The sequence below is a fragment of the Symphalangus syndactylus genome, chromosome 11 (assembly GCF_028878055.3).
Source record: "Symphalangus syndactylus isolate Jambi chromosome 11, NHGRI_mSymSyn1-v2.1_pri, whole genome shotgun sequence".
In the NCBI taxonomy this organism is placed as follows: Eukaryota; Metazoa; Chordata; class Mammalia; order Primates; family Hylobatidae; genus Symphalangus; species Symphalangus syndactylus.
The window spans coordinates 98327995-98354641 of record NC_072433.2 but is presented as its reverse complement, the minus strand read 5'-3'; the positions used below and the strand labels follow the sequence as shown (position 1 = coordinate 98354641).

General features: G+C 37.1%; 1 protein-coding gene across 1 annotated transcript in view; it reads right to left on the bottom strand.

The window, feature by feature from the left end:
- The window catches only part of CAMK4 (calcium/calmodulin dependent protein kinase IV), a 267538-nt gene that overhangs the window by 119990 nt on the left and 120901 nt on the right, over positions 1-26647 (bottom strand). Inside the window, exons 4-5 of the mRNA XM_055298362.2 lie at positions 3817-3879; positions 1786-1868 (exon numbers count right to left, since the gene is read on the bottom strand). Of these exons, the coding sequence (XP_055154337.1) occupies positions 1786-1868; positions 3817-3879 (146 nt within the window). The remainder of the gene's footprint in view (positions 1-1785; positions 1869-3816; positions 3880-26647) is intronic.

Sequence of the window (26647 nt, the reverse complement as noted above, 5' to 3'; positions counted from 1 at the left end):
TCAAAAAAACAACTGCTGCCAGAACTGTATGACTTTAGGCTACTGATGCTCACTTCCTTCAGCTGACTTATTATTCTTAAAATGTGAAAATAGTCAAAATGTTATAATGTTTAAAGTCTAATAATATGTCGAACCTGCTCTAAGGAAGTTTCAACATATATATGAACAAAATTCAGATGTATATCTGTTACACATACATACGTAGTTGCAATGAAGCTAGGCCTTTTGCTCCTTCTCACCCAAAGATCCAAATTTTCACTGAGTAATGTTTAAAAGAGACAGAACCTTTGAAAAACAATATGAATACTTTTGAAAGCCCTTGAAGAGGCAGCAAATTTAACTGGGTAGAGTAGAGGTGGGAAGGAAGGTGTCTTAGTCCATTTGAGCTGCTATTTAAAAATAACATAACCTGTGTGTCTTATACATATCAAACATTTATTTCTCACAGGTCTGGAGGCTGGAAAGTCCAAGATCAAGGCACCAGAAGATTTTGTGTCTGGTGACGGCCCACTTTCTCATAGAGGGCACCTTCTTGCTGTGTCCTTACATAGTAAAAGGGGGAAGGCAGCTCTCTAGGGCCTCTCTTATACGGGCACTAATCTCATTCTGGAGGGCTCCACCTTTATGACCTAATGACCTCCCAATGACCCCATCTCCTAATACCATTATCTTAGGGATCAAGATTTTGGCAATCTTGGAATTTTGGGGGCACACAAACATTCAGACCCAGGCAAAAAGTGAAGGAGTGTTCCTCTCCCAACACATTCAAAACTAATCCCCTTTAGATATCTTTCTCCTCAGAGTCCAGTTGTTCATTTATTCATTCAGCAAATATTTATGGAGCATTTGCTGTGATCCAGGCACTCAGGGTACATCAATGGTTCCCTCAGTCTCTTCTGTCTTCCCCATAAACTGCAGCCTACCTGTCTCTTGCCCCATTTTTTAACCAAAACTTTTCCATTCACGCATGGCTTCTTTACCATTTCTAATACATGCCTACTTAGTCTCTTTGTCTTCTTTAAATTCCATTCTTTTTTGATTACCTGATGAACACAGCAAAAGGCTCTCAAGGGCCCATCATGACAAATATAGAATTCTCCCAAGAGGGTGGGGAAGATGGAACAACTATGGAAACATAAAGTTTGTGTGTCTTGTACAAATAGTTTGCATATATTATGCTCTGCCAGATTTCCAGGTGCACTCCCCACCCCCACCCCCACCCCCCTCCATTCTCCCTCCTCTGCTTTGAAAGATGAACATATGAACAGGAAACCAAAGTTGGCAATAATTGGCTATAACAGAACATGTTTACTTTGCAACAGGAACTCTTTACACAGACTTCTAAAGAAAATACGCTTAAAAATAATCATTTCAAGATTATTGAGTTTTATGAGCTTTTGGATCATAACAGAGGACAGAGTACATGTTTAATTTTCTATAATTTTTCATCAAATATTTTCTTAAGATATTCTCATAAATCTTACTATTTAGTTTAAATTTAATTTGATTTTAGACATTCTATCTTTTTATTGAGGAGATAAATGTTTGCGAAGATAAATAGATATTATAGTGTTCCTCTTTTTACTCACTAAATATCTCAAATTTTCATGTACCTACATTTTACCACTACCCACCTTCCTTCAACATACTTCTTAAGACTTTTTTTTAGTAGTATTTATCAACAAGTATAATCTGTCATTATAAAAAGTTTCAGGAGAAATGCCCTTTATTTTTTGGTGGCCAAAAGCAAATCTTTCTGTGGTTGTATTTCCAGAACCAACTCACCTATCAAACAGTTCTCCTCCTGTGACGAGTTCTAGGACCAGACTGATTTCTGTAGGGGTTTCAAATATTTCTTTAAGTTTTATCTAGGGAAAGATATAAAAAAAAGAATATCACAAATTTCTTATTCCATCTTTCTTGGAAATAGCTAACACTATGGCTAAAACAACATTCTGCAGTAGTAATATGTTGGATCACGGTTAATAAAGTTTCCTCATTCTTTTATCAGCTAGCTATTTCTCACTCTCTTTCTGGGTTGTTGATTTTATCAGTTACCTCATTTTTCTCAAAGTTCCTATAAAATGTTTACATTTTTCCTTTTGACAGTTGAAAAATATCTGCCTTGGAAACACTTTCTAACTCTTCTAAAACATCCCAACTTCTGAATTGTTCAAAAATCAAAAACAAAAAACAACACAACTTCCTAAACCATTTGAGGCATCATGGTGGCTAGAGGTACAAAATGCCTATTTCTTCTGGGAATTACGAACTTAAAATTAGGGGTCTGAGGCAGGGTAGGACCAGCTTAAAGTCTGCCTATATGTAAAGGATATATCAATCAATAGCTAAAAAGTTGTCAGTGGGTGAAGGAATCCTCAGAAAAGTAGTGGTGACAGTGACTTGACTGAGCATACCATGGTCTTCATCACATTCAGATAATCCAAGCAGTTTTAGATATTTTTCTCCATATATACGAGAATCTAGCAGCCAGGACTAGTCTACACTTGAGGAAAATTCTACATTGACTTATCTTTGGAGAGAAGAGATGGATAATGTAAAAGTGGTGATGGAGTGTGGGAGATTTTATTAACTGCTTACCCAAAGCCCTTTTCTCCCTACTTTAATATAAATACAACTCTGATTTGTTCAGAGATGGTGTCTAGCCCCAAACTGTGGATCATGAATGGTCTTAGCCACTAATTTCACACCCTCCATGCAGTTAAGGGTAATCTTGTGACTAGCTCCAGCCAAGAAAATTTGAAGAGACATCCACTGCCGTAGTTTCTGAGAAAGCTTTTACTCTTCTCATGAGAATCGGCAGCTGAGATCCTTCCATCTTCTTCCTATTTTGAATATAGACGTGATGACTTGCAAAAATTGTGGAGCAGCCATGTTAGGCCCAGGAAGGAAAAGCGTGAGGATGAAAGTCAACACACTGAGGATGGCAGAACCAAGGATGGTATCTGGGTTCTGGAATGGCAGCACTGAGGAGCTGAGCCAGAAAACTGCCTGATTTTTGTTGCTTGCAACATATGGAAAATATTTGTTTAAATCATCCTATTCAAGTTTTCTGCTATTTATAACTGAATGCTTCCCTAACTCAAATGTTAAGTTTTGAGCACTTTGCCTTGAGCCTAAGCATTGCAGGCCATCCCCCTGGACATCACAACTTCCTCAGAGAAATGGGCAAAAATGCTTTCTTGAAGTAGATGGCTTAATTCATAAAAATAACTTGCGACCTGGAAAATAATTTTGTTCTTTTTCACTTCATCAGTTTAAGAAAGCTTTTTACTAGATCTTTGCCTCAGAGGCTGTCTGGACAAAGCCTGAAGCAGAGCTTCTGAGGACATTTTATTTTCTGCATTCAAGTACATCACTTATTTGCATCTTCACATTGTTCATGAAGCAGATCCTCTCTCAAAGCAGACTGAAATGACTTTGGAAAGCAATGTATTTTCTTCACAGGCTTTTTCAGTAATGGAAAATTAATAAGATAGGCACACAAAAGAAGGAAAAAGTCAGTGTTTTATTAGAGCAAAACAAAACTCTTTGATTTTTATCCTTTTATGAATGAAAATAAAGATGGTGTGTATTGCTAATTTGTCTATTTTGGAACTTTTTCAGAGGTATTACTTGTAAGACTTATTCAGCCAAAGGATTGAAAAGGTGATGAGACGAGGACAAGAGCTAGCACGTAGTAGCTATCAGTGATGGGAGAATCCCCTTCTCATTATCAGCATTGACAGTGAAGGACAAAAGTCCCTTTCTTTAGCTCTGGCAATCATTTGAAATAGTAGGTTAAAAACCACTTACAATGTTTGGATGTGAGAGGCGAAGAAGAACTCCTATCTCAGTTCTTACGATTTTTTTGTCCACCTAAAAGGCAAAATAAAAGAGATAAACTGAAAAAAACTCCCCCCTTCATTGTAGCAGAGAAACAGAAACAGCAATAACTACCTGGGTGAATCAGGCAATTGGCAGTGCCTAATTCCTTAGCTTTTGTGTGTCTCCTTCCTCTCTTTTTCAGCTGCACATCCTTTCTCTCTGCTTCCGACATAAGACACAGCCAGGAACTAGTATGCATCACAACTTGTCAGACTCCTCACACGGCATCTTCCCCACTTTCCTATCAAAAGTCATCACTGCCACAACTAACGCCCAAGCTCATTTCAACCCATCCTTCTTCTTTGTCTTCCTTTCTTACATGGAAGTCTGCCTAAACCCCAGTGGAGCCGTCAGTCACTTCACTTGTCCTTCTCACACGGATGTAGCACAAAACCCAACCTACCCAACGAGAGTATCCTGTTCCCTGGCCATTGTGATAGGAATATTCACCAGACCCAAGTCATCCTAGTCAGGAGCCTCTCCAAAAATTTTGCTCAAACAATCAAGAAAGAGGTATTCCATCTTTCTCTGAAATTATGAGAGCAAAAGAGGATAGAGTCTGCTTCTAATAGTGAACAGTTTTGATACGATATGGAGACCACTTTATTAAAATGAGGCCAACACAGGAAAAAATATTGCTGAGTTATGAAGAGGACTGTTGATATAATTTAAGCCCCTAGATTCAGTTATGCTGGTTTGTCCTTTGAACTTCTAATTATATGAGCCACTACATTTCCTTTTTCTGCTTCAGTTATCCAGAGTTAGTTTCTGTTGCTTGCCATGAAAGAATCCTAGTTAGTTCACCACTTGGTCTCTATGTTTGAGACAATGGCGATTTAGTTCAGGATATTCCAAAATGAGGGATATTCTGTCTAGCCCAATGATTGACCCCTTTAATCACAATGAGCTGGCATTTCAGAGATCTAAAAGTTATATAGTAGACATAAAGGTTTTAATGTCTTCCTCTCCAACAAAATTTATCAAAACAATCGATAGATATACCTGCACTCTTACTATGGTTTCTGCCATTGGAGCTGTCCCGAACCTTTGAACTAGCAAGAGTTTACATGGTTTTAGAAGTGAAGAAGCTTATGTGCAATTCACAGCCAAACTCTGTAGGCATATCCAAGAGACTGCTTCAGATGGGAAATGGGTTCTCCCCTTACAGTTACTTCTCTTGAGGAAGAAAATGTTGGCCTCAGGAGAAATCCAAGTGCGTATCAATAGCGATAACCAATCACAACTTTCAAGATGATAGAGAAAAACATCCAGTCATTTAATTTTCATTCTTTAATGAAAACAGTAACCAACAAGGATGCAATCTTTAAAAATAAAAAAGGAATGAATACTCAAAAGAATTTTTCCAACTTTATATGTTCTTTTTCTTGGTTGCAACATATAAATATATTTTACATTTATTTTATCTGGCAACTATAATTTTGCCAGACCCTAGAGTACCTCATTTAAAGAAAGCACTCACCATTTTTAAATGCCTTTAGTTTTCATGAGATGGAAAAATGTTTACAAGGAGATCTTAAGGAGTTCCCAGCCCAATGAGAGATTTCTCAAGAGTTTATTTCACCCGTATACACAATAAAAGATTAAATTGCCATAAAGTCATGATAAACTGCAATAAAAGTTTTGGTCATTCATACAGGCAATTAAGAGGCTTGGGATGTTTTAATATATTCTTGCTAAAGAAAGTCAAGCTATTAAAATCAATTTGCAATATTAAAAAACAAAAATGTATTTTACTTTTGTTGTTTGGATGACAGTCTGTGCAACCCAGCATACTTCTTAAAATATTTATAAACATCCCACATAAAAATGCAACATCAGCTATAAATTCTTAGAGGAGGGAATGAATATATGATCTATACATTTTAATACCTGACAGTTAATATGAGGCCATTATATAACAGGGAAGACTCACTGTGAGCAGAGAAAAGCAACCTATCTCAAGTGACTGTACATCAAATTGACAGGCTCTGGCGCTTTTGCAGCAAAGGAGTAAAGGAAGACACACATCTTGACACATCCAGTGCTCTCTAACCCAAGAACTTTGGAGGCTGTTTCAGCAGTCTTCCACAGACACTAAACCACAGCTACTCTGCATGATTCAGACTACGTATTGACCAAAGCTCTTTCAGTTTCAAGTAACAAACACTCAGCTCAGACTCACGTAATAAGTCCCAAATGGTAATTTATTGGCACATGTAACTGGGAAGTCAGAGTAGATCTATCTGCAGACATAACCAAATTGAGAGGTTGAGACTCAAATAATCTCTCTCTCCCCTGTGCATGTTTGTGTCTCTGTCTATGTCTCTCCTTTCCAAATGGCATGAAACATGGCCACAGAAGCTCCAAGTCTGTATTTATAACATAAGAGAGGTACTCTCTCTCAACATCTATCTAATCTCAAATAGTATTATCGTTAGCCTTGCTTGATTTATGTGCCTATTCCTGGATGTAGGAGAAATATAACCATGACAAGGCCAAGAATGGGTCATAAGTGCTCTCCTTTGACCATGGTTGAGGGAGATGGGAGACTTGGTTCCCTCAAATAATGAATGTTGTCAGACACTGAGGACTCCCTTATTGTTTGCTTTTAGTATTTGTTCCCTTCATTTTACATTTGCATAAGATCCTGAAGTATTACTCTCAGTTTCTTCCATGTCCCACACTAATCGATCAGTAACTAATAATTATTCATTCATAAGAACTCTTGCCATCAGTTTATTTCATATTCAAAGTTTTGACCATTTACCAGTAACCCAAATGGGCCCTACCAAACCAAATAGCAATTTAGAATTTTGCCTAGAAACTCTTTTGAATCCATACTGAAAGCTGATGTAGGAGCAATCACTTAGCTGGTGAACAAACCTAGCAGGCTACCTAGTTTTGTACCTCAATTCTGCTGTTTTCTCTACTTCTGGGCAGCAACCTTGTCAATTGTTTTGATGTCATTGGTGATATAATTTGAAGGAAAGTAAAGAAGTCTAAGAAACTGATGGCTGTAGCCAACGTGAATGGTTGGAATAGAAACTGGGACAAACAATTTACTGACATCTATGTACTTTGTGAGGCAGAAGAGAATCATAACCTCCATCATATTGTCAAAACTTCTAAATCAGAGAATATTAAATAGATAAAATTTAAAAACCAAAAAATGTGTTTTATTGAACTGGAAATTTTAGAATGTCTGAGTAATTTCTTTAGTTTCTATGTAATGAACATACAGTACACAGTAATGATAGGTCTAAAATAGGTTTTATGCACTCAGCCCCATGTTAAATAATTGGGTCACAGGAAAAAACAAACAAAATATGGTTCTTCCTAAAGTAAGATTACAATCTAATTTGGGAGACGCAACTCATCTACATAATGTTACCAGAAGATAGTGAAAGATGGAAGAATGAAAGTTACAAATGAATTTTGTTTTAAAACTTCCATTGTTCAGTGGAAGATAGCTTTTCTGAGTCAACTGCTGCTAATATTCAAACAGTGGGCTTATTCTAAAAGACTTTTGACATTACCAGTCCTTTAAGAAAGCACACTGTTGCTAATACAAAATGGAGAATGTTTTGCTAGAGTGTGCACCAGGTACATGGAAGCAGTGTAAGATGTGGGTTGCTAGTAGCCAGTCAGTGGTGTCAGGCAGCCCAATCATGGGGTATAGACAGCATGGTCCAGGAGGTAGTAGAATGGCAGCACAAGACTCTAAAAGTTCTTACATTTAGTAAAAAAACATACATTTGGTAAAAATTATCAAGCAAGAGACAAACACTTACACCAAATGACAAATGAGAGATCTTTGAAAGAGAGGCATTACTAGAACAGTATGATGGCATTGTCATCTTCTATTTCAGTTTCTGCAGATGCTATTAAAACATAAGGATACAGGTTTTTTTTTGTTTTTGTTTTTTGAGATGGAGTCTCGCTCTGTCACCAGGCTGGAGTGCAATGGCGCAATTTCAGATCACTGCAACCTCCGCCTCCCAAGTTCAAGCGATTCTCCTGCCTCAGCCTCCCAAGTAGTTGGGACTACAGGTGTGCGCCACCACGTCCAGCAAATTTTTGTACTTTTAGTACAGACGAGGTTTCATCATGTTGGCCAGGATGGTCTCTATCTCTTGACCTCATGATCCACCCATGTCAGCCTCCCAAAGTGATGGGATTGCCATATTCTCTTCAGGTCAACAAGGATTTCCTTGCTAATACCAAATAAATGTATTTGTCACTACTGCACAATGCTTTAACGAAAATTAAGATTGTTATATTAGAATTTATTTTTCTCACTATATATTTGGGTTTTTGTAATATAGGTTTCTCCCACTCCCACCCCTGCCATTTTTCAGATATTTCTGATCAATGTAAAATGCGATAGTAGAATCCTTTAATTTTTTCACATTATATATTTATATTAAACACATACTTTCTAATATAAATATGCATTCTGAACAAATTTACCTACTACCATGTTATATACGGCATATTACATATTAAAATGCTATTTCTTTTTAGTTCTTTGAGAGTTAAATGATCTAAAGTTCAATGATCTAAACTCAAAAAATACTCAGAACAGGCCAGACTGCAAAAAGTCTGGGCTAGCAAACTTCTGGTAAAATCATTTGCTTTTAATTCAGAATTAATTTTTCTATAAAAACATTTCTTAAAAAGGTAATTATTTTTCCACGATACTCCATATCATCATTTTTCAACTTAAAATATGGTCTCAGGGTGACTGCATGTTCTTGAGGCCCTTTCAGGGTATATGTAGGGTTCTCCCTTTTCCAGTTGCATATCTGAGTAAGGTGAGACTTTTTCCACATACAGTCAGCCCTCCATATCTGTGGGTTCGGCATCTTCAATTCAACTAACCATGGATGGAAAATATTTGGGAAATAAATCCCAACAACAATAAATAGTAACACAACAATTAAAATATTCAAATAAAAATACAGTATAACAACTGTTTACATAGCATTTACATATTAGGTGTTAGAAATAACCTAGAGATTAAAGAATATTAGAGCACGTTCATAAATGATGTGCAAATACTATGCCATTTTATAGTATAAGGGACTTAAACCGCTGTGAATTTTGGTATCTGCAGGGGTCTTGGAACCAATCTCCCATGGATACTGAGGAATGACTGTACTTCAAACAAAACAACAAATGGCAACAATTGAATGCAAAACTTTATGAGAATCAAGCTGTGTTCCATTAGATCAGATAGTAAAGAGATTTGCAAAGTAATGATACTCTTCTATTTTTTATTTTGAAAAATATACACATTTTAATTTAATTGTTATTTATGTTAAAATATAATGGGCTTATTGTAATTTAAAAAATTAGTAAATTTAAAAAAAATATCAATTTTAATCTCTCATACAGCAAATATGTGTAGCTATTTTGAATTCTCAATAATTTTGTATCAGCTGGGCATAGTGGCTCACGCCTGTAATCCCAGCACTTTGGGAGGCCAAGGTGGGTGGATCACTTGGAGCCAGGAGTTTGAGACCAGCCTGGCCAACACGGTGAAACCCTGTCTCTATTAAAAATACAAAATTAGCAGGGCATGGCAACACATGTCTGTAATCCCAGCCACTCAGGAGGCTGAGGCAGAAAGATCACTTGAATCCAGGAGGTGGAGGGTGCAGTGAGCTGAGATTGTGCCACTGCACTCCAGCCTGGGCAACAGAATGAGACCCTGTCTCAATAATAATAATAATAATTATTATTATTATTATATTATTATTATTTTGTGAGTAGAAAGGGCTCCTAAAGCCCAAAACTTTGAGAGTCACTACTCCAAAAAATTTAACATTATACCTTTGAAAATAGAACAAAGAAAAATTCTAGTAAAAATAATTTAAATGAAAGAAAAATGTCAATATAGTCTCATTTCTGCTTCTCTGAATGCTGGGGCCCAGGATAAATAATGTGCAGGGCATAGTTTGGTGGAGGCTGAGAAGGGTGAAGCAAATAAGAATCTCCGAAGAAGGAACATGGAGAAAAGTAAGGCTAAAACACTGTTGATCCAAAGAGAGTAAACTAAGCAACAAAACTTGAATTACAAGTCAAAGTAATGATGACCAAGGAAACCAGCAGAGGGTAATTTTGAACAAAATGTAAATGGACAGCTATATAGCTAAGAAGCCAAGGATAAGACCATACTGAAGCCAGGAAATCCTTCCCAGAAGGATAAGCTGAGGGTCATCTGTTGCTTTTTGGAAAGAAGTCTGAGACCTTCTTAAATAGCCATACTCTCAGGGGCAGTTCTCTTTAAAGGTATCATGTCTTGAAGGTCACACAAGTGTGGGTCTTGATAGCCATCTCCTTTCAACCTTTCCGATATTCTTCTCCTTACAGAAGTTGGTGTTTTCCTTGCACTTCTAAATTCCCTTTCCAAATTCCTGGGGAGCTCTCACATTACCACTCAGAATGAATAATATTTTCCTAGAAAATAACTGTCAAGCAAACCACAAAAGTCAATGGGCAGCTATCTGAGCAGTCATTATTACCACTTGAAATTAGCTTCCAAGTGTGACCATAATTAACATCTTGAGAAGCATCAACAAATGGCTTTAAGAAACCAACATGACAATATTGAAACCCATAAGACATACCTTTAGTATCTACAAAATACCTTGAAGAATAGCAGTTTTTCCTTACTAACAATTTATAATAAATATATCTTTCACTAAAATCTTAACTTGGGCTAATTAGAAAAAACACATGAGGCATGGATCAACATTCTGTGCTTTCTTTGGGAAGCCCAACACAGTGAGAGTGAGGAAAAACGGAAATGCAGAAAGGTTGGAGACACAATGCAGTCAGCACCAAACATCCTAATGAGCTATAAAGACATACAGCAGGTCGTATGGGCAGCTGCATCCAATGGGCACATGGTACTTCTCCAGAGACGTGGTACCAGGCTACTACTCCTTGAAGAAGTCCATAGGAAGAAGGACGAAGGGGGAATTTACCTACCCGGTAATTTCTTTTGTTTCCCATTGCTGAAATTTGGCCCATGGGTTAACTTTTCCATTTTTCTGCGAGGTATATGGGGTCTCATTGGCAGTCATTTGTGACGGTATATTCCTACACAGGAGATGTCCTATCTCATTCAGACTCAAAAGTAGCTATAACAGCCAGAAATTTCAGGCATATGCTTGGTTGGCCTACCTGCATGAAATAGCTAAAGGGCATTCACTTCCCCTGGCTTAGGTAGCAAGTAAGCAGAAAAAAGTATGAGGCGGCCCATCAGAGTTTTGTCCAATCACAGTACATTCTAGAGTTTTTGTCTGTTACTAGGTGCTATGATTTGAATGCATGCTCCAAAACTTCATGTGTTGGAAACTTCATTGCCATTGTATCAGTATTAAGAGGTAGAGCCTTTAGGAGATAATTAAGTCATGAGGTATGTGATCTCATGAGTGGTTTATTGCCATCATCCTGGGAGTGGGATAGTTATGATGGGAGTGGCTCTTGATGAAAGGATAAGTTCAGTTCTGTTTCTCTCTGTGACACAAGCACTTGCTTCAGGATCCTGCCCATATGCCATGGGATGATCCACCTTCCAGAACTATGAGTCAAATACATTTCTGTTTATTATCTAGTCTGCGGTATTCTGTTTATAGCAACAGAAAATGGACTAAGACACCAGGTAAACTAAATTGACAGCAGTGGACTCATAGTCTTGCTGCTCTAATTTATGGTGTGTTATTGCTCATCAGAAAGAACCTTGTCTCCATTTATTTGTTATTGCTTTTGTTACTAATATGAAGTGGATAGCCATCAAATGGATTGGGCACCTGGGGCTTTTCTGTAATGCCTTGTCCTAGCTCCTCTACTTAAACTGCCCTAAGTATTCTAATGGTCTTTGATATACTTTTTGAAGATTATACACAGAAAAAAATTTAAAATTTAATAAAAGAAATTATACAGATTTTTATAGTTTCAAGACTCCATGACACTCAAGATTTCTTAAAACTGAAAGAAATACCAATTTTCCTGTCTATCCCCATGGTAGGGGAGAAAAAAGTAGATAAGAGGTATAATTCTAGAGTAACTCCAGAGAAAAACGCTCCACCACTGGAATGGGATTGATGAAATACAGATCCTTCACTAAGATATGCAGCAAATACACTCTTGTGCTGGGACCAAGATGGTTGATGAGGGAAAGAGAAATAATTAAAAACATATGAAGAAAAAAGCAATGATGGCTTAAAGGAAAACCAGTTTCTGCTTTGTGGTAATTACAAATGGAGAGAGCGGGTGAATAAACTGGAGAATAGGGAGGACAATAACCAGATTTCTGTTAGATTTGAACAACTTGGCTATCTTAGATGTAGCCTATATCCAGACTCTGGAAGTTCAAATACTCTTGGAAAACTGGGGTGACCTGTGCAACTAAAGATTGCTGCTCTTGTTTTAATCATTCAGGCAAGTAAAGCAGCATTTCCACAGAAAATGCTCAGCCTTATCTTATTTTCCTTGCAGAGATTAAGACTATAAATCTTGTTTTGTCTCTGTGTTCTGTCTTTGGCTTCTTTGACTTAATTTTGGTATGAATGATGTCCAGAGATACTATGCTAAGTACGTAATTGTGCTCTTCAAATCCTTTATGGAAACAAGCAGAATATAAATCATTAATGCAAAAATAAATAAGCAACCAAATGTCTTTATGCTTTCCCAATGATTCCCTATGCATAACTTCTGCTTAATTTAGCATTCTATTTTTTGACATTCAGCAAGTACATGTTGGCACTAACATGCTTGGTGAAAAATCTTGACAACTGGAGTTTTGTTAAATTCAAGAATGACAGTTACAGTCTACAAGATTTGAAAGCTAAGAACTTCTGTTTGAACACCCCAAAATCAAATGTAGGACACATACAAATATCGAGGTTTTCCTACATGAGGCTGGTACCTCCAATAAATACAGAACTTTAATCAAGTTTGATTATTTATCTTTATCCTCTTGTTCTACCAGAAACGTGGGCATCTTATGACTGTCTCACATTTTTCAGCGTTCTCAAGGAGTGACTTGTTTTTGGTCCAGGAAGAAATGTACCCCAAGACCTGGAAGCAGGATAGATATCCTTCTTGCTCCTCATTGGTATGCCCAAATCATTTCTCCTCCCTTCTTCCTCCAAAATCCCAGCTCCTTTGAAATGTCTTCCATCAGCAAATACATCCTGCAACTCCACCTCATTGTAGTCATTTTCCCATCTCCCTTTCACTAACACATTCCTATACTAAACATTTTAGCATGTATGTCTCCATCTCAACCATTATTCCCCATAATCATTCTTAACAACTTCAACTTTCACATGGATGGTTCATTCAACATTCTTGCCTCTCAGTTCTTTTACCACTTCCTCGATTCTTCCTTAGCAACTCATTTCCATGAAAACATCTCAGGCCTTCTTGTTACTGTCAGCTGAACCACATCACAAATCTTGACTTCAAACATTACACTCTCTGATTCCTACGACCTATCTTTAAAGCTCCTACTTGGCTTAGATAATACAGTCCACTACTATATGCTAATAATGTCCTGGCCCTGTCCATTGTGCTGAACTCTCCTAGTATTCTTCCTCTTCTCTTACACCGGCTCACTGGTCATCTTCCAGGAAGCCAGGATAGTCTCCACTGTTGGGTCCTTTCACTTGGCACTTGATAGTACTCTGTCTCAAATGCTCTTTTCCCCGATTTTTCAGTGTGAGTTTAGGCTCAATGAAGAAGAGAATGGAAAGGATCACCGCACAGAGTGGGTGACGGTTTAGAGGTCAGGGCAGCAACAAGCATTGGACATGGTGCGCTGGAACAAGAAGGAAACTGATATTATAAGGAAAACCAATACTCCATATTACATTTAACACTGACTAGCATGAAGCCAACCTTGTTCTGATCAGTATGGGAAGACAGGCTGTAATCATCAGATAAGCTTGTCTTTGAGCATTGTAAAACCTAATATTTTTTATAGCTCTGTTACTAGCCACTTCCTATTCCCTGCAGACTCTAAGACATTGGGAGGAACAAAACGACAAAAGAAGGGATTTCCAATAGAGGAGGAGGCCCAGGACTGAAATAAGAGTCAAGGCAAAACAAGAGTGCCTCTGGGAAGCTTAACCCAGAAAGACACTTCTATTTCAGAACTTGAAGCCTTTGTAAGACAGGCAGATCCAGAACAGAACAGCATCTCCAAAGGGAGATGCTGCCCCTTCATTCTTAGATTCTAAATACAAACCTATGTGCTTGCAGATACCAGAAATTCTTTTCACAGGAAACAGTCTTTTTATTTCGCAATGAATGAAATAGGCTTAAAATATTCTTGGGAAATATAACAAGGTAAATAAAGTTAATACAAACAATTTGGCTGATGCCCGACTCTCACCAGAAAGAGGCTGGACTTAGCAGAGGCAGGGAGAAGAGGGAAAGAACCCGATAGATACAGCAGAAGAAGAATCTCCATGTCTTTACCCAGCACTTTTTTCTCTTGCTTCTTTTATCCGTATCTCCCTGGGATCTAGAACACATGAGCATGAGCCTGATTTAATACCTCTCATCTTTAAAAAGGTCTCTCAGTCCCTTACCATCCCCTCCCACTTCCAAAGCTTATCTCTGCTTCCCTTCACAGAAAACCTCTCTAGTGTTGCCTCTGCACTCTTTCTTCACTTCTTCACCTGGGAGTAGAGGAAATAAAATGGATTATTTCATGTCACCATTCTGGTCTGATTTCTCTCCTACTTTAAAGGCAACAGCAATATTATAACATTTCCTAATTTGCCTCACTACTTTGATCCTCACCCTTTATATTCATTCCTTCTGCACACAACATCCAGAATGGTATCTTTAAAATGTAAATCAGATCATGTTACTCTCAGCTTAAATGCCTTTGTTGGAGTCCCACTGTGCTTAGAGTAAGTATAAACTCTTTGCCATAGACCTTAAAACTTAGGATGGCTTGGCCTCACCCTATCGGTCTGATGTCACTGTCCTTCATATGCAGGCCATTCAACTTCTAGACCAAGCTTCAAGGCCTTTGCATTTGCTATTCCCTCTTCCATCAGGCCTCTTTTTTCTCTCAGTTCATTGAGAGTCACCAAGAGGCCTTTCCTGGCCACTCCATCAAAAGTAGTTACACACTAACAGACATACAACATACACACATACGCACACTGTAAGTCATACCATTCAATTTTTTATAACAGTTACAAAAAGCTATGTTATCATTTAGTTACTAATTCATCATCTGTTTCTTCCATCAGAGCATGAGTTCTATGACAGAAAGGATCTTGTCTATTTTCTACATATGTTATCTTTGGCATTATTTACCAATACCTGGCATTTAATAAATTGTTAAATGAATGAACGAGGTATGGAGGCTGGTGACTGAATACAAAATGCTGGCAGCTCAAAGAAAAAAAATTCTGATATAACATTAAGCTTAAGTTGGATGAGACTGCAATTGGTTAGCCAGTTCTCATCCTGCCACTTAAGTCTACATGACATTTTTTCATGTTATTGACACCAATGGAGTGGAGAATGTCTGTTTCATAGAGCCTCTAGATTCTCTTTCAAGGTACGTGAAGAACACTGGGAAAAATATAAATTATTAATGCACAGGTAAGTTACTGACCTTCTAAATCCACTGCAGCAAGTACTGATACTCCTGCTCACTCTTGTCTCCCATCTCAGGCTATAGAGCTTTTATAGCTGCCAGACAGAAATCCCGTACTTTTCCTTCCAACAGCACACCTTGCCTTTAATTTGAGTGCTCCATCGTTTGTATCAAACGCAACCACAGAGTGATTAAAGAGAATGAAATGATAGAGATTAGAAAATAATGGTGAGAATTGGAATTTACTATCCATTCTCAAAGAAGCAACTATGATATCCTTGGTAAGCAGAAAAGAATTCTATGGATGTAGCTGTGGATATTTTGACTTGCCTCTGTGCCCTCCATGGGAACAGAGCCTGGCTGGGTCTTTACTCCTCATATTTCCCAAGAAGGTGCCAGCATCAGCATGGTCTTATGAAAAAGAAACTGATTAACAAAGAGATAATTAATGTTAAGCCTCCCAAATTATTTTTTAAGATTCATGTTGTCAGGGATAGAAGGAAATCAACACATATTACATATTTTTATAGAAGTATCATAGTCACATTTAAAAATATAGAAAATATAAAAAGAGCGAGGAATATATCCACCATTGTAATACAACTAATCATTAGCATTTTGGTTTATTTCTTTTCAGATATGTATGTATACTTCTTTTTACATTTTCAAATATAAAAATATTTGAAATTTTGTTACCTTTTTCAAAAACATAATACAAATTTTATGAATATCTAATATTCATAAGCAGAATGTAAAACACCTTCCTAAGGGCCCAATGTCATCAATGCCTAGCCCTAATGTTAGACATGAATGATTCCTTAAGATTTATTACTAACATATTCTACAATCAGCATCCTTGTCTGTACCTTTTTTAAAGAATTCAATTTGAATCCTGGCTTGATCATTTAGAGTCTTTAATCAAGTCCCTTAATCTATATGAGGATTGCTTCAATTTCATCATGTGTAAAATGGGGATAATTGTTATTCTGGAATATTATTGTTTTAAGGATTGAATAAGAATATGTGTGAAATTTCCTAGTCCCTGTGAAATGTTCAGTAAATGTCAGTGCCTTTCCTAGAATGACTTTTAAAATCAAAGTGAGCATTTCTAATCTTCTGTTTCCAATTTTCTAATTCTTAACAGAGAAGGCACTACAATTGCAGCATACTAAGTTTGGAAGTATAGGGATTTACGAAAATGTTCCACCCCTACTCAGAGAAAGTATCTACTAAACATGAAACACAACTTTATTTTTATTGTTATTTTAAAAAATTTTCTGAAAGTGAATGACAACTTCATCAGAATCCTAAACTATATCCTAATATAATCTTCCTGCCTGAGGTTACTCAAAAAGAAGACTAATGCCTATTTTCACTTAAATAAATATCTTCTCTCACCTTTTCTGAAGACTAAGATAAGAGCTGCACTGTCCTGTTTAAACTTTAGGGAGGTTTTAAGACAATTTCATATGTTTACTAATTACTGTTGACCAACAGGGTCACATCTAAGTTGACTATAAACCTGGGTATCAACCATGTCCTTTATATATTCAAGCCTGACAGAGGTGTAATATACTCCGTCCTTTCTTCTTAGTGCCTTTTAGTAACTTTTATATGGTAAAGACAGTAATTTTAGTAATTTTTATGACCATTTCATATGACCAAGATTTTTAAATTATCAAGAAGGCATGAAAATCACGAAATTTAGGTTTTCATTGTATATTATTTCAATCAAACAACAATGATTTATGTGCACAATTCCCAAACTTTAATTTGAGTGATTAAAGGGGCACAATATTATATACACTCAGAGACCCTGAGATATTCCTTTGATCTTTTCCTTGATCCTTAAAACTAAGTGATTTTCTATTAGTTACAAAGCCAAAAAAGCTTATGACTTTGTATACTGTTAAATAATAAAAATAAAAATAATACTCTTGAGAGTATTAACATTTTAAGCTTCATCAATTACATCTTAGGCTTCAATGGAAAAAATAAAAACCTGGATGCTCTTGGAAGAAAGCTTAGCTCACTGCCTATTCTTTCAAGGACAATTCAGACCTTTTTCAAAGAACCTGGCTAATGTTGTTCATGAATGCTAAAAACTTGGTAGAAAGAGAGGCTTTTAGTGGTTCTTCTAGAGTTATTCATGACCAAAATAGTACAGAAGAAATTAATGTTGAACCAAAAAATAATATAATCATACTCTTGGTCTGGAATGGGAAAGACAGAGATTCTGGACATCTTAATGATTTGAGGTTTGAGAAAAAAAATTCCATTGTCAGTGTTGCCCCATAGCAATATTCTCTCTAGATGTAGAAGTCTAGATTTTCTGAGGTAGCATTTTAACATGAACTGAACCCAGAGCTTCACTTTTCTCTGAAAGACCAGATAAACAAAAGTGTGTCATCTCAGTCCTTCCCAGCATCTTTCTCCATACAGTGGTGTGCACATCCTCAAAGCACTCTCTCATCAACATATCTGTAAGTCTCTTCTGAGTAAAACTGCTCACAGTTTAAAAGCTTCATGTAAGAGTTAATTGGGTAGTATGCACACATTCCATGTTTATGCCCTATTATTTCTCCATCTCTGATATTTTCCAAGACTGTCGGGTTTCAAAGGATATGGTGGCCAAGGGGCTTGTGACCCCTGGACTGCTTTGGTCTCTGAGTGTGTGTTCAGTATTCATTGGCTTCTCCCATAGAGCCAGTGAGCACATGATCTGTCCCTAGTCATCTGTAGCTATAGATTTCCTCATCTAGCCAGGTCTCTACTGCAGACAGCATCTGGCAGTGGCCCTGGTATGTGGCCTCTTCATGCTCACCACACTTCCCTGGGTTATCTAAGCCAGATGCCAGTGAGAAATAACAGGGTAAGGAAGACATTGCTCTGAGAGAGAGCTGAACTCAATATTCACCCTGAAGAAATACTTTTAAACTAAAAGAGGCTCTTAAACGGGAAGAAACTAAGATATCTTTGACTGGAAATTTTTAGTATGTTTTCCTCCCAGGTATCCAGTGATAGCAAGAGGAATTCAGGTTCAGAATAAATGCTGTTGTAGAAAATAGAGCATACTGATACATTTTTTTGCAGATGTAAGTGTGGTGGGTAAATTTTGATTTGACACTCACCCACATTCCCCTCCATAAAAATACATCAAAATTTAAAAGCTGAGGATGATAATCTTGGATCTGCTTTATCAATAAAAGGTATCATACACAGTTTATAGTACTTTATTATGTATGTCACTCCTTGAAACTGATCAGGACACTCCATATGTCCTGATGTCATGATGGTAAAAACAGTTCTAGATTGTTCTGATCCTAAAATCTCAAAGAAAAATGCTGAGAGTGAAGATTAAAACTGGACTCCTTCCTTACACCATATACAAAAATAAACTCAAGATGGATTAAAGCCTTAAATGTAAAAGCCAAAACTATAAAAAACTCTGGAAGATAACCTAGGCAATACCATTCTGGACACAGGAACTGGCAAGGATTTCATGATGAAGATGCCAAAAGCAACTGCAACAAAAGCAAAAAATTGACAAATGGATCTAATAAAACTAAAGAGCAGAAGCTCTTTGCTGTGCTTCTGCACAGCAAAAGAAACTCTCAACAGAGTAAACAGACAACCTATAGAAAGGAAGAAAATTTTAGCAAAGTATGCATCTGGCAAAGGTCTAATATCCTGAACTTAAAAACATAATCAAATTTATAAGAAAAAAACAAAAAAAAACATGAAAAAGTGGGCAAAGGACATGAACAGACACTTTTCAAAAGAAGACATACATGTGGCCAACAAGCATATGAATAAAAGCTTAACATCACTGATTATCAGAGAAATGCAAATCAAAACCACAATCAAATACCATCTCACACCAGTCATAATGGTTATTATTAGTCAAAAAAATCACAGATGCTGGTGAGGTTGTGGAGGAAACGGAACACTCATACACTGTTGGTGGGAGTGTAAATTGGTTCAACCATTGTAGAAAGCAATTCTTCAAAAAGCCGAAAACAGAACTGCCATTCGACCCAGCAATCCCATTACTGGGTATATATGTCCAAAGGAATAGAAATCATTTTGTTATAAAGATACATGCACACATATGTTCACTGCAGCACTGTTCACACTAGCTAATACATAGAATTAACCTAAATGTCAATCAATGGTAAACTGAATAAAGAAAATGTGGTACATATATACATGGAATACTATGCAGCCATAAAAAAGAATGAGATCATGTCCTTTGCAGAAACATAGGTGGAGCTGAAGGCTGTTATCCCTAGGCTATTATCTAAACTAACACAGGAACAGAAAACCAAATACCGCATGTTCTCACTTATAAGTGGGAGCTAAATGATGGGAACACATGGACACAAAGAGAGGAACAACAGACACTGGGGCCTACCTGGAGGTGAAGGGCAGGAGGAGAGAGAGGAGCAGAAAAAATAACTATTGGGTACTAGGCTTAGTACCTGGGTGATGAAATAATCTGTACAACAAACCCCCATGACACGAGTTTACCTATATAACAAAACTGCATATGTATCCCCTGAACCTAAAATAAAAGTTTAAAAAAAAAAAAAGAAAAATCCTGCCAGTGACAGATTGGTAGGTTGTGTGGGGGAAAAACATCCATCTAATGTGTTCTTTCAGATATAACTATCCATCTGATATTCTTCAACTTTGGGGTAGAGATAAGTATAGGTAACTTTAACTGAATTTATCCTGTGACAGATTCTCACAGTAGCAAGGAAATTGGAATCTGACCTGTATAGCCACACCTGTGGTCATACTGCATCCCATCTACCACTAAGACAAAGAGTTAAGAGTCACACCAAGCCATGTGTGTAGTCTGTATATCTCACAGTTCCCAAGTTGTTTTTCTTTCATTTGCCAGTGGATATTGTATGTAGACTCACTAAACAGGTTTTAATAGAATTTGGCAAAGATAACATGTTGCTTGCATTCTCTGCACACAGCGAATATTATTTGCCCATTCTTCAAAGTGTAACTTAGAAGCGGCACTCCGCTTCTCTGTGCCTGTGTCAATAAAGGCTTAATCATCCTTTATCAGGTAAATAAGGAAAAACATGTAGTTTTAGTCCCAAATCTGGACCAAAATCATTCCTGATTCAATTCTTTTTTGCCTTTGTCTCTATCAGGGCCTTCATGGCATCTATAAAAAATGCCCGTATTTGGAATTCAAAAGCCCTGAGTTCTAGAATACATGCTATTGTGTATTTTGAACATGCCACTTCTCTAAAACTCTCATAAGAAAAATATTTCCTTGGGGAGGTTTGTGTTAACATGTGAAAGCGGTACTACATTACATAGTGTTTAATAATTAAATGTGGGTTCCATTCTTATTAGCATTATGCTCCTTTACTGTTAAAATAAGTGATACGACATATGGTGATTTGTGAGTACTTAATTTTAAAAAAGGTTGAAAACTAATTCAATACTGAAAACTATATGGATCTCTTTTAATTAGTATCCTCTGTACATAGTTCATTTCCCCTCTTCTAGAAAATAAATGGTTTTGGAGTTCCATGACTTGATCTTTTTAGCTTTCTTTTCCTCCTCTGTTTACAGTGACTGCATATACGCAACTCTGGCCAGCATTCAACTTTTTGTACCATAAAAAAATACAAATTAAAATTTATTAACACATTTTTCCCTGTTAACACTAAGATGATAGCTTTCCCCTTCTCACTAAGGTATGAATCCTAAGTCTGGTTTGAGGCTGATAGCCTGTGTCCTTCTGGCTCTCTCAGCTCTCCTGGTTGTGGTCCATTGGACAGCACTCTCCAGCTTTGATCTCCTGACCCTGAGCTTCTCTCAACTTTCCTAGTGCCCCAGCACCTCCCCTTGGTAACAAGGCATTTCCCACTGAGCTCTCTGAGAAGTTCTTAAACTCCTGCTTCTACTAGAGTAAAGTAACATAAGCTCTCCTTCTGAGGTTTCCTCTGTTTTTAGTTGATTATACATCTCCTTTTTCTGCTCCAGAGATTCCATTTAAAGAGTGAAAATCACTTTAGTTCCAATTGTCCAATGCTTATAAAAGCACTAAGAGGTTAAATGTCATAATTTGAGTGGATGGCATACCAGCAAAGTAAATTCATCTTTTGGGCAACAGCACTCAGGCCTGTTGGTGCTCTAGCTCATGGTCTGTCAGTCTCTCTCTCTCTCTCTCACTGTTTTTCTGTCTCTCTCATCATCCTGCTTCGAATTACAGTGTTTGTTTTCTAAAAGGCAACAAAATATCCATACGAGATTGATATAATGAGAAGACGAATAAGAATGCAAAATTGTAATAAATTCCAGCAATGTGTATGTCAATAAAGAAAATGCATCAAATCATACCAATGCTCTGGAAGAATGTTTCGACTTTCAAGTATATTCTTGAATGGTAAAGCATACAAATCAGGCCAAGATTTAACATTCCGCCCTGCCACCTTTGCTCTCTTATACACATATTCTTGTCACAAACTGGATAGAAATATTCCTGTTCCTATTCCAGGAGACCTAGTTTGATAGTCCCTGTGAAAATCAATAGGTTCCAACTGACAGAATGCTTGAAGAAGTTTCACTTCACTTGACACGGCTCATTCTCTGCAAGCTACTTTCCTTAATGTGTTCTGAGATCTCAATTGGCCCCAAAAAGTCTATTTGAGCTGGTGATTTATTATTCTCTTATCCATCACTGACCAAGGTGACCTTGCCCGTACTTCCAGAGCACATCAGTAAGAAGTTAAAAGTGGCCAATAGCAGCACATAATAGATGCACATCTTTCATCTAGATTGAACCATCCATCCCTCTTATGTACAACGTAGCAATTAGAAAATGCATGGCTCATGGTCAGTTTTCCATGTTCCCAAAGTTTAGGTAGAAAAAGACAGAGCAGGGAATCTCCATTGTGCATCCTGAGTCTGCCTGGTTGAGGGCACAGTGGCAAAGTGTAGAGGATCTCCCTGGAGAGGTTGGTGGTTCCTACTCACTAAAGTATGAGAGGCTACATAAGCTTCCTCCTCTTGGCCTAAAGGAGTCTTATTTATTTTGTAATTTTTATTTATTTATTTATTTATTTTTGAGACAGAGTCTCGCTCTGTTGCCCAGGCTGGAGTTCTCAGCTCACTGCAACCTCCATCTCCTGGGTTCAAGTGATTCTCCTGCCTCAGCCTCCCAAGTAGCTATTTTTCAGCTTTATAGCAGTATAACTGAGAAATAAAAATTACGCGTATTTAAAGTGTACAATGTGATGTTCTGATGTACGCATTGCAAAATGATTGCCACAATTAAGCTAATTAACAAATCCACCACCTCACATAGTTTTTTTTTTTTTTGTGGTGAGAATATTTAACACTTACTCCTAGAAAATTTCAAGTTTACCAACACAGTGTTATTAATTATACTTCCCATACTATACATTTGATCTTTAGAAATTATTCATTTTACCTAACTGAAAGTTTGTACCCTTTGACCTACATACCTCCATTTCCTCCTGCACTCAATCCCTGATAATTATCCTTCTACTCTCTCTGAGTTCAACTTTTTAAATTACACATATAAGTGAGATCATGCAGTATTTGACTTTGTGTCCAGCATATTTCACTTAGCATAGTGTCCTCCAAGATCATTCATGTTGTCGCAATTGGCAGGATTATTTTTTCCTTCTTAACGTTGAATAATATTCCATTGCCCATACCACATTTTCTCATTCATTTATTGACAGACAAAAGCTGTTTCCTCATCTTAGCTGTTGTGAATAATGCTGTAATGAACATAGCAGTGCAACTACCTCTTTAATATATTGACCTTATTTCCTTTGGATTCACTGGAATTTTGATAGGGATTGCACTGAATCTGTAGATCACTTTGGGTAGTACTGACATTTTGGCAATATTAATTCTTTCACTCCATAAACTAACCTTTCCATTTATTTGCGTGCTTTCAGTTTCTCTCATCAATGTTTTACAGTTTTCAGAGTACAGATCTTTCACCTCCTTAAATTTATTCCTAAGCATTTTAAGTTTTTGATGCTGTCATAAAAGAGATTGTTTTCTTAATTTCTTTTTCAGATAGTTTGTTAGTGTATAGAAATGTAACTTATTTTTGTACCTCATTTCTATATTCTGAAACTTTACTGAAATGATTTATCAGTTCTTATGTAGTTTTTTTGTGCAGTCTTTAGAGTTTTCTATATTTAAAATCATATAATCTACAGAGACAATTTTACTTCTACCAAGAATTCTCATTTAAATGCTGCTCAAAATATTTACAGGTATTTTTTCCTGAGGTTATTTTTCCTCCTTTATTCTTTGACACATCTAGCTACTTTCCTTGGAGGATGATAATAACATCTATATAGCAAGGACCTCAAGCAGTCACATATTAATATATGTAGTTTTCACTTAGTGAGACAGGAAGAAAAAAAAGCAAAATCAGGCAAATCCATTTCCAGAACCTTGCTCTGTATTTACTGTCTTGGTGGTTGTGGGCAGCTAGCCTCTCTGAGCTGCAGAAACCAAGACTGACCTTACAGAGACCATGTGAGGAAACATGAGATTATTTATTTTTGCATGCAACACATTTTTATTGCAATAGTGCATGTAAAGTTCCTGGCACACAGTAATTGCTCAATATATTGTAGTTATTACCCTTTCAGATTCTCTATTTAGGTACCTGGCTTTCTATAAACCATATACTCTGAGCATTACCTCCAACCACACCTACCCTTATCACTGAGAAACTGTTTCCTATAGCAGGTGATGCAAAATGAGGAATGAGGAACAATGTCATCAAGTCTGTGTCAATTTTGCACTCCCATCCACAGAATGTGAGGGAATCCTTTTCCCAAATCCCGGGCAAAGCTAGATATTTTTATTCTTTGTTTAGTTAGTGGTGGTATGGTTTGTCTGTGTTCCCCAAAGTTCATGTGTTGGAAACTTGATCCTCAATGCTGTGGTGTTGAAAGGTGGGGCCTAAAGGGAGGTGTTTGGATGATGGTGCGCCATTCCTATGAATGGATTAATGCTCTTATTGCAAGAGTAGTTCCCTTATAAAAGCACGAGTTTGGTACCCTCTTTCTTTCTTTCTCTTTCTCCCTCTCCCTCTCCCTTTCCCTCTCCCTCTCCCTCCCTCTCTCTGCTATTCTGCATGAGTTGACACAGAAAGAAGGCCCTCACCACAGGCTGGCCCCTTGATTTTGGACTTCTCAGCGTCCTCCAGAACTGAGCCAGTAAATGTGTGTTCATTATAAATTATTCAGTCTGTGATGTTATGTTATAGCAGCACAAAACAAACTAATAGTAGTAAAAAGTATTGTCTTATTAATTTAAGGTTATTTTTATTGTTAATGGCTACAAAATATTATCATTTTAATGTTTTCTAAGAAGTATCTTTCCAAATATTTTGCCATTTGTGAACAGCATGACTTTGAACAAGATATTGACCCTTAGTTTTCTCACCTTGAAACTGAGAATCCACCAGTCTCTGGCACATTATAAACATTCAATAAATAATAGCTATTTTAATTTTTTATTTGGGCTTTGGTGCTTTTCTTCATTGATTTCTACATGCTTTTATATCATTAAGGCTATCAACACTTGGCAAGTTGGTGATTGCTATGGGCTAAGTATTTGTGTCCCCCGAAAATTCACATTGAAGCCTAAATCCCCAATGATAGCATTCAGAGATGGGCATTGGGGAGGTAATTAGATAATGAGGGTAGAGCCCTCACGATAGGATTAGCACGCTTATATGAAGAGACAAAAGGGAGTTTGCTTCCTCTCTACTCTTTTGAGTTTGAACTCACAGTGAGAAGATAGTCTTCTGTAAGCCAAGAAGAGTGCCCTCATCAAACACTGAATCTGCTGTCACCTTGACCTTGGACTTCTCAGCCTCCAGAGCCATGGAAAATAAATTTCTATTGTATACGCCACCAAGTTTGTGTTATTCAATCTCTTGGAGAGGCATCTATAAAATAGTGATAGCACCTACCTCACAAAGTATGACATACTATTTTTATGAGTACCATTTTGAAATCATAAAGTGATTTAAAATTCCAAGTTGTGGCCAGGCATGGTGGCTCACGCCTGTAATCCCAGCACTTTGGGAGGCTGAGGCAGGCAGATCACCTGAGGTCAGGAGTTCGAGACTAGCCTGGCTGATATGGTGAAACCCCGTATCTACTAAAAAAAAAAAAAAAATACAAAAATTAGCTGGGTGTGGTGGCATGCACCTGTAATCCCAGCTATTAAAGAGGCTGAGGCAAGAGAATTGCTTGAACCCAGGAGGCAGAGGTTGCAGTGAGCCAAGATGGCACCATCACACTCCAACCTGTACAACGAAAGTGAAACTCTGGCTCAAAAAAAAAGAAAAAAAGAAAAAGAAAAAGAAAATTCCAAGTTGCCAGTTTCCTTGTAAAGAGATATGCACACATGTGTACCTGTGTGTAAAAAGACTGGTGGATGTGGGAGCTAATGTCTGTCAATTGGCCAGTGCTCATCACTTGGCCAATTAATACAGTACATCTAGATTCAAACATAGTTCTCTATATAAATGTAGTACATTCTTCCTAAAGAAATCTTCTGGGGAAGTTGACATGAGATGTAAAAGTTACAAAGAAAAAGAAGGCTAGAACAGAGAACAGAGCCCACATTTGAAGAATGCCTAATACATGCCAGGCAATATAAGTGCACATATATATAAATATATAAAATTTCAAGTAATCCTCAGTTTACCCAGTGGTATAAATGGTTTTATCCCCATTTTAAAACTGAGAAATCTGAAAGTCTCTAATGGAGACATCCTGCAGATTCATCTACCAAGAAATTGGAACAAAGCCTATGTAGTCTGTAAATTAATCTTCAGATTCGCCTGCAACATCATAGTTATATACTCAAATGCTAACTCATAAGAATGTAAGGACAAATAAATGGAAGTTAAAAACCAACTCACAGAATGATTAACAAATCACAATGTGTGGTTCTTCAATTAACTGAGAAGAGAATAAAAAAATCAAACCAACATCTATGGAAAATTTTGTAGAATTTTGAGACATTTACTAGGTGAATGTTCATTAAATTACTCAAGCAAAACCTTTCCAGAACTTT